This window comes from Mus caroli, chromosome 17, assembly GCF_900094665.2.
Source record: "Mus caroli chromosome 17, CAROLI_EIJ_v1.1, whole genome shotgun sequence".
In the NCBI taxonomy this organism is placed as follows: domain Eukaryota; kingdom Metazoa; phylum Chordata; class Mammalia; order Rodentia; family Muridae; genus Mus; species Mus caroli.
Window position 1 is genome coordinate 39,826,247 of NC_034586.1, and position 9,465 is coordinate 39,835,711.

The 9,465-nt window shown below is 42.7% G+C and overlaps 1 protein-coding gene across 1 annotated transcript in view; it reads left to right on the forward strand.

The window, feature by feature from the left end:
- Positions 1–8,524, forward strand: part of Tnfrsf21 (TNF receptor superfamily member 21) — a 72,358-nt gene extending 63,834 nt beyond the window's left edge. Inside the window, exons 5-6 of the mRNA XM_021186473.2 lie at positions 4,663–4,891; positions 7,065–8,524. Coding sequence (XP_021042132.1) covers positions 4,663–4,891; positions 7,065–7,294 — 459 coding nt within the window. The 3' untranslated portion in view covers positions 7,295–8,524. The remainder of the gene's footprint in view (positions 1–4,662; positions 4,892–7,064) is intronic.
- The last annotated feature ends 941 nt before the right edge of the window (positions 8,525–9,465 follow it).

A 9,465-nucleotide genomic window follows, 5' to 3' on the forward strand; every position in this document is an offset into this window, starting at 1 on the left:
GCCAGGGCCAAAATGTGGGAATGGGTGGGTAGGGGAGTTGGGGGGAGGGTATGGGGGACTTTTGGGATAGCATGGGAAATGTAAATGAGGAAAATACCTAATAAAAAAGAAAAAAAAAGAATGCAATGGTAACAATAAAGCAAGCAGTATGGAACAGAAGCAATTTAGAGGTGACCTAGCCTATGCTTTTTATGAGAGCTGGTCTGCCAAGGGAAGCGGTTTTTCTAAGAGCGCACAGCTGGGTAAATGAGATGTGATTTTTTCTGCGACTTTGGAGACACTTTAATTTTTATTTAATTTCTTGAGCATTTAAGTGTGGGGAACAGGAAGTACACCCTGAGGAAGTACCTAGGGAGGTTAGGACCAGGGCAAAGGATACTCAGGGCTGCTGCCAGGTCGCAAAGCAGACAAGTCAAAACCTTGCTTGATTTCAACACCACCCTTGTCGCAGGATGTTCATGCCTCACCATCCTCAGAAGCCAAGAAGCACTGCACTGTCTCAGTTTGCCTTCTCTGGAAAGGCCTGCCATGATTTCTCAGCATCATAATAGCAGTGACGGTTTCCAGTTGAGTTGAGGACACGGAGTGGTGGGCCCTTCAGCCCGGAACTGGGAGGGTTGACAAGGATTCAGTAGAAATGGGATGAGAAGATGGCTGCCATGTTCCAGTGTAGCTTAGACGCACTGTCACAGCCCCTAGAGCCCAGATATACTCAGGCCCTAGACTCTGCCGTGTTTCTGATATTCTGAAAGGAAATCATAACAGCCATGGGACTAGAGGGCTGACTCAGCTGTAAGTATGGGTGGCTGTTTATCTACCCTCCCTGCCACTTTGGATTAGTAAGCACCCGGAAGTACTAAGTGTACCTGTTTAGAGACTAATCAGGGAGAGCCCTAAGGACTCTTTGGGCCAAAGAAAATAGCATGTTCTGGAAGTACACTCAATAGACCTGTTATGGTTGGGCTGCCTACGGAGCCTTTCTCCCTTTGCCCCATCCCTCCTCTTACTGTTTGTTTCTCTCGCTCTCCCTTCTTTCTCTCATTGGTTTCTGCTTCTCTCCTCTAGCAGCTTTCAAGCAAAAAAAGGCCACAGTTTTCTAGTCTTTCTGGAGGTGCAACAAACATCTGGAGGATTCATGTCCTTTCTGGACAAGTTTTCCCAGAGTCCTTTCTTCTGGGAGGTCTTAGAATGCTTCTCTGTTCTGTAAGCTGGCGTTGTTTGAGCAGTCTGGATCCATGAACACCTCACAAAAGTACAGAGGGTCTGAGCTGCAGAGACATGATGCCAGCAGTCTTGTTCTCTAGCCCAATATAAATACAAGTTACCACAGCTACAAGAGCTTCAAATTAGCAGAAGGGAAATATACTTATCAGTGGGGATGCTTTTAAAAATAACACGCTTTGTTTTTCTATTAGAAAATTAATATGCCCCCACAGAGAATTTGGACAGCCTAAAGATGCTTAGTGGATAAATTAAGTTACTCTATTTTGTGGTTTTTGTTTTGTTTTGTTTTGTTTTACCAAGTTTGTGCATTTTTTAAGGAAGATGAGACTCTCTGTTGAGGAAATCTGGCTTTCTTTTTCTAGTATCTTCTCTGGTTGGGAATGTGGTTCAGTTGGCAAAGTGGTTGTCTAATACTCACAGAGCCATGTGTTTGATAGCCCATCACTTTGTAATACAGAATTTAGGCTCAAGAGGATCAGGAGTTTCAGGTCATCCTTGGCTGCATAGTGAGCTAGAAGCCAGCTTGGCATATAAGTTTGTTTGTGTCTTACAAACAAACAAACAACCAGCAAACAAACACAAGTATCTTCTCTTTTAAATAATACTGTCATCTTAATATTGATGTTCTTTATTGCTATAAACTCAAAATGCCAAATTACGAACTTTGATAATTAATAGAGCCATTATTTTATTCCATAGAGCCTGTTAGAGATATTCCAGGAGACACAATACCTGATTCAGGGTTGCAAAGTAGCTCTGAGAGCTGTTGAAAATATTAGGTAAAAAGGAGGAAAGACGTTTCTATGAGCTTACGAGGAAAATGCAAATAACTTTCAGGTAGATTCAGAATGCAGCCAGGCACCCAAATCCAGAGAGTAGATTTTTAGAAGGATGCTTGCCATGCAGACTCTGCCATTAGCCATACTAACTAGGTAATTCCACTGCTGAGGCATTCTCTGGGGCACCTTCTAGTCACCTGGCTTTAACAACAGGGACATCAACTCGGGACCTTGTGCAATTATGCTGGAGATCTGGTGCTTACTTCCCGACTTCTAGCAAAGTCACTGGGAAATTAAAGATGGAAAGTTTTAAATGAGCACAGGAAATAGGTGGGTGGGACTTCTATGTTGGCATGAATTTGTGGGTGGGAAGTTCTCTTTTTTTTTCCTTCCAAGAACAGTGTGCTATATTGATGGACCATGTCAACCAGTGTAATGTTCCTGAGATCCAGAATGTAGACAAGTGCTCTTTGTCAGTTGGGGGCACAAAGGAGGATGTTGGCATGAATGAGGGACTGCATGCATTTTCAGGGCATTTAATTCAATATGCCTTATGCCAGAGCCTGTTGAATTAAAACTCAAAGCATATACGTAACTCTTATCTGGGGATCAGAAGGTCCCCTCTGGGGATGCATGTTAACCAGTTCTGGAACCTACTCTGGATTCACAGCCAGCTGTGGGTGGTGGTTTACCGGAATGTCCAGCTAGAATGTCAGCCGTGTGCAGGAACTGGTGACTTCTGCAGGTCCCCAATCACTTGCAAAAAATGTCCCAATCATTAAGAGTTGCAAAAGAAGCAGGCATGTCGCCTTCATGTCTTATATGACTTTGTAATGTGATCATTTAAAATCCGAGTCAATGTTTTGTCTGGAGAGGTTGACAGCCTCTCTCTCAACGGGCTTTCGAGAATAATGGGTATTCATTCTCAAGGTGGTCGTCAATAGCTTCAGGAGAGTGTTATGTGGTTTTCTCAGCTGTGTGACTGGCTATCTTGCATCCTGACAAGAAACAATATAAGATATCCAGTCCAGTAATGGCATCAGGACCCGGAGGCAGCTGGTCACACCACCTCTCTAGCAAGGAAACAGAGAAATGGATGTCAGAATTCGGCTTCTTTTAAAAAGTATTTATTCTGTTTTAATTTATGTCTGTGTGTGAAAGAATACATGCATAGCGCATGTATGAGGGTGTCTGTGAGGACCAGAGGTGGGCACTGGATCCTCTGGAGCTGGGGTTTTATAGCATTAGTGTATACCAGGGACTGAACTGTGGTCTTCAAGGGCAGCAAGTGTTCTTAACTGCTGAGCCATCTCACTAGCCCCATGGTTTCCTTTTTCTTTGGCTTGGTATTCCAACCAACAGTGGAAGAGCTCTTACATTTCTAGTGAGTCTTTCCACCTTTACAAGCACTCCCAGAGGATTGACTGCTAGGTGATGGTAGAGCTTGTCAACTTGACAATTAGTATTAACCATGATGCTTGGGAAGCCAGTGATGCAAGGTCAGTGGGCTAGAGGATGACATAAAGTGCCCGGTGTAATTGTGAAACATTTCTTAAAAGAAAGGGTGGAGTGGAGAGATCAAATAGACTTGACATGAACTCTGGCTCTCTCCCTCCCTTTCCCCCTTTCTTTTTCTCATCTTTCTTTCAAAGGAGAACAGGATCACACTTACACCAAGCAGCCTGAAAACCACGAGACTAGGCCTAAACTCACAGGTGCCACTCTGTCTCCATGTTGGCCTTCCATGTTGCTAGGCTTGAACCACCAGGCCTTGCCTGGAGATCTGTCTTAGCTGTAGGCAGGGCCACTTCCAAAGCAGGGGTCCAGGATTGCATAATAAAAGCCACACTAGAATTCTTGCATCCAGTGCTCTCTGCTTCTTGACTTTGGGTACCGTGTGACCAACTCCCAGAAGGATGGACTGTGTGCCTAGATCTGTGAGCTGAACAGGGATAAGTCCTTTCTCCATTAAGTCTCTCACGTTGGAGTATTTTATCACATCCATAAGGAAAATAACTAAATAAGTGCATACATGTGCTCCTTTAGTTTTTGCTTACAATTTTTTAAAGAGGTGTCTTGTTGGGTGGCTTAAGTTGGCACCAAATTTGCCATTTACAGAGTAGCTGGGATTACAGGTATACATCGCCTTATAGGTCTCCTATTTATTAATATTACAGTATCTGCTCTCATGTGTGTTTTGTGTATGTGTGTGGGGGGGCGGGGATTGTGGATGGCATGGTTTTGCTGTTGTTGTTTTCTGTTGTTTTGTTTTTGGGGGGAGGAGATAAAAATCTTGTTAGCCCAGGCTATCTTCAAACCCCAAATTGGTTTGTCATCACACCTGGCTTCACATGAACTCTGAAAGGGTTCAAGCATTTGTTGGAGCAGGATGTGATGGTTCACATCCTTATCTTCCTAGCACTCAGGAGGTACAGGCAGGTGGACTTCTGTGAGTTCAAAGCTCGCTTGAGCTTCATAGTAAGACATTGTATATGTGTTACAGCATATATATTACAGCAAATAAGAAATACCCACAAGTGGAAGAATCAAAAAAACTTTAAACAGAACAAAAATGTTAAAGGAGGAGGGTTTAGTTTCATTTTGTTTCTACATAATTTCAATTTTATTTAATAAATTTATTTATTTTTTCTTTCCGCAGTTGGAAACAGACAAACTGGCTCTCCCCATGAGCCCCAGTCCGCTTAGCCCGAGCCCCATCCCCAGTCCTAACGTGAAACTTGAGAATTCCACTCTCCTGACAGTGGAGCCTTCACCGCTGGACAAGAACAAGTGCTTCTTCGTGGACGAGTCAGAGCCCCTTCTGCGTTGCGACTCCACATCCAGTGGCTCTTCAGCACTGAGCAGAAATGGCTCCTTTATTACCAAAGGTACCCATCTCTGTGAGGCCTGGGGCCATCTCCCTGACCACTCTGACAGCCCAGTTGTAGCTGAGCCCACTGAGTGACCTGTTTAGGAAGACCTCCAAGATAAAAGTGTCCTCAAGGGAGCCACATCACTAATTAACATGGATACACCTAAAAAGTCTTTACAACTGTGCCCTATCCAGAACCAGCTTTGATACAGGCCCATTGGCTGCTATCCTTGGGATACTATCAAATGTGCGCTTCAGGAGACATCTGACAAAAGACAGTGTAGCCGATCTGGAGAATTATTTCCCACACTTGCTGAGTCTAAGGCTGAAGCGTGAAACCCATCTGGAGAGTCAGAAGTAGTTTTCGTGTTTAGAATTGATCCTAAAATTCACTCTAAACTAGATTGCACACGTTTTCAGCATAGTAGAGTAGGGAGCTAGGGCTCAGTTGGTAAGGTGCCTGCCTAGCAGGCGTGAAGCCCAGCAGACACAAAAACAGAGTGTGGTGGCTGTCAGTAGATATTTTAGCATTTGAGAAAATAAGTAATTCAAAGTCAGCTGGGTGTGGTGGTAGACTCCTTTGATCCCAACACTTAAGAAAGAGAGTCAGGTAGATCTCTGTGAATTTGGGGCCAGCCTGGGGCTACATGAGATTGCCTCAAAAACAAACAAACAAACAAAACAAAACAAAACAAAAACAAAAAACTCAGTTGTCCTCAGCTACATACTGAGTTTGAGGATAGCCTGAGATACATAAACTGTTAAAAAATAAATTCAAGTAATTATAAGTTGATAAATAACCTGTTAGCTTTGTTTTGAGACAGGGTCTTACAGTGTACCCCTGGCTAGCCTGGGAATTACGTACACCAGGTTGGCCTGGAGTTTGCTATCATCCTCCTGCCTCTGCCTCCCCTGAATGCGGGGATTCTAAATGGGCCGCCTCACACAGCCCCGATAGTAAGCTAGTGAATTTGATTACACACAGTGTCCATGACAAGGTTTTGTCAGAAGTTTCCTGGTTTTTAGGCAACTCTTAATCACATCTCAGTGAAGAGTATTATAGATTTATTCTGTATTTCATTTTTAAGATACTTCCTGTTTCATAGACGTTACATATTTAGAGTAATTAATTTTACATATTTCTATTGCATTTTTTTTTTTCTAAAACAGGGTCTCTCTGTATTGCCCTGGCTGTCTTGGAACTCACTTTGTAGACCAGGCTGGCCTTGAACTCAGAAATCTGCCTGCCTCTGCCTCCTGAGTGCTGGGATTAAAGGCGTGCACCACCACGCCCGGCCTATTGCAATTTCTTAATTATACTTTATTATAAGTTATAATATATTATAATATTTAATGTGTAGTTCTATTTTAATTTATAACACATATATTTTATTTTAAAGGAAATATTTGGTGATTTTAATAGATGTCTCTCTTCTGCACTATAGAGTGTGAGCCAAGGACACCGTTTTCTCATTTCCAGGGCCTTTAGTCTTTCATTGCTTTGCTTTTGAAGCATGGCATTGCCAGGGCTGGAGACACACGCAGTGGTTAAGAGCTCTTGCTGCTAACACAGAGGACCTGGGTTCAGTTCCCACCATCCACAAGACAGCTCGCAAAACCTCCTGGAATGCCAGAGGATTTGGCAGCCTCTTCTGATCTCCCTGGATACTGCCTGCATATATGAGGCACATAAACTCACTCATGCACAAACACATACACACATAAATGAACATACCTACATTCATGTGCACACACAGATACATAATATGCACATCATTTTAAAATAAGATTAAAATCGAATGAATCTAGTTCTAGTAGTTTCTTGTTTCATTTCTATTAAGCAGATCTGTTTTTTTTTCTGTTGTTTCTTTTGTTTTGTTATTGTTGTTGTTGTTGTTGTTTTATGTGCTAGAATCTCTTGTAGCCTAGGTTGGAAGATGATCTTGAACCCTTGATCTTCCTGCCTCTACCCCTAAGTGCTGGGATTGCAGAATTGGGACACCACATCCCTGCAAATACTGTTTTTTTGGTCTTACGTGCCAAGCAAATGAAGAAGCTTGTGTTATTTAAAATGTCCCAGATCACTCACTCACGCTCGGGGAAACCTACTAGGTTCAGAATGCCAGCAGCCCCTCATCTGCTCCTCCAATCCCTTTCATCTCTCTCTCCTTCTCCCTTCCCTCCTGCAGAAAAGAAGGACACAGTGTTGCGGCAGGTCCGCCTGGACCCCTGTGATTTGCAGCCCATCTTTGATGACATGCTGCACATCCTGAACCCCGAGGAGCTGCGGGTGATTGAAGAGATTCCCCAGGCTGAGGACAAACTGGACCGCCTCTTCGAGATCATTGGGGTCAAGAGCCAAGAAGCCAGCCAGACCCTCTTGGACTCTGTGTACAGCCATCTTCCTGACCTATTGTAGAACACAGGGGCACTGCATTCTGGGAATCACCTACTGGCGGGGTGATTTCATTTCGTTTCTGACTTTTGTGTTTTGGTGTGTATGTATGTGTTTAACAGAGTGTATGGCCGGTGCTTGAGTTTGGGTTTCTTTCTTTCTTTCTTTCTTTCTTTCTTTCTTTCTTTCTTTCTTTCTTTCTTTCTTTCTTTCTTTCTTTCTTTCTTTTCTTTCTTTCTTTCTTTCTTCCTGAAAGTGAATGTATAAAACCTTTACAATGTATAACTGTTGGAAATTGCCCACCACTAAATTTTTTTTTAAGTTCCATATATTCTCCATTTTTGCCTTCTTATATATATCTTCAACACTATTCTGTGCACTTTAAAAACTTAACATAAACGCAGTGTGACTTCTCCCATATGCTGGGTCCCGAGACTCTCAACTTCTTAAAAACCTAATGGCATCTTGTGACTCCTAGAAGTAGACATAAGTCTTTCAACCTTCACACCTACTCTTTCTGTTTTAATTATTATTGCTATTTGTCTTATTGTTTGTGCTTTACAAGCATTCTTGAGATGGAGGGAATCTACGACCCTGTTGATGACTGTAACTCTATTCGACTTTGAGTTGTCTTCTTCATGTCTTGTTATATAGTTCATATTCATGGCTGAAACTTGACCATACTCCCTAGCGCTGATTGTATGGTTTTCGTCTGGACACCGTACACTGCCTGATAACTTGTGCACCTCTTAACGCTACTATGCTCTGGGCTGGAGAATGAAATCTTTAAGTCACCAGGACTTGCTGTTTCAGTGGCTTGACACCTGGGCCACCAAAGAACTCGATCTTCATCTTTTAGGGACACCTCTGCTGCACCTTGGAAAGCCAACCTTAAGTGCCAGTGGCACTTTATGCCCAGCTTTGCTTTGAAAGATATCTTTCTTGTTTTTTTTTTATCCTTCTCTTTCTCTCTTTTTTAAAAAATACACATAGTCAATAGGTCCAGTCTGCCCTCAAGGCCTTGCTGGGTTTTCTTCGTCATCCAATCACTTTCATTAAAAATGGCTGCAGCTGTAAGAACTCTTGTCTGATAAATTTTCAACTATGCTCTCATTTATCTACCTGCCCTCTGATGCTTAGTCGTCAGACTCTAATGCAAAGGTGGATGTCGGCTGCCTTTGTGTGGGCGGGCTTAGTGGTGAGGAACTGATATCAGAAAAAAATGCCTTCAAGTATACTAATTTATTAATAAAAATTAGGTGTTTGTTACTTGTGTGGTTTTGGTATATTTACTACTGAACTTTCGCCTTTTCCTCTGCTCAGGTTCTAGCCCTGTTCATATCTTGGGGAAGGATGTGTGTTCTGAAACCCTTCTCCTGTCCAATCTGCAAATCCTGAATATTATTAGCAAAAGTCCCTTTTGGAGAGGAACTTGGAGGTTCACCGCACAGGGCTCTGATAAGCACTACCAAGCCTTTTCCTAGTCTTTCGAGTTAAACCTTAGGTAACTTGATACCTGTAGGACAATCTGCACACATTCACAGGCTTCTAGTCAAAACCTCACTGTCCCTGACAACTCCAGAGGGCTTTGTCAGCAGTGAGGCGGATGTGGTCCTGGGTTGGTGGGCTATCTCAAGCTCACTGCAGGTTTTCCTAAGCTTGGACCCCACCTCTGCAGAATTCCAATGATCAAACGCTAGCAACTTTAACTTCCTCTTTTTGTGAGAACCTGGAAGCTGATACTGTGTATACTGTGACCCCCACGTCAACAACTGGGACTGTCTTCCGGTTTCACGCATCTCTGTGTGGCAGCTTTCAAGACGAACATCCTTGTTTCCCTTCCCATGTTGGTGCATGCCTTTAGTCCATTGGAAGAGAGAGGCAGGAGGATCTATGAGTTTGAAGCTAGCCTGGGAGTTTCAGGACAGCCAGGGCTACCCTGATTTAAAAAAAAAAAGAATTATCACACACACACACACATACAGAGCAACAAGAACAAACAAGAATGGGTCAGTTATGATGGGGGAGGAAACAGGTTTTGTCAGGTTCTCATTGTGTCAGAAGATTTAGAACTGAGACATACAATCCACTTATTAATTACTAGTATGTTAAGTTTATAGTTTATTAGCAATTTGGGAATTTTTTATTAGTAACCCAAATTTGTGGTTTTATATTTTACAACATATAAAGTTTAA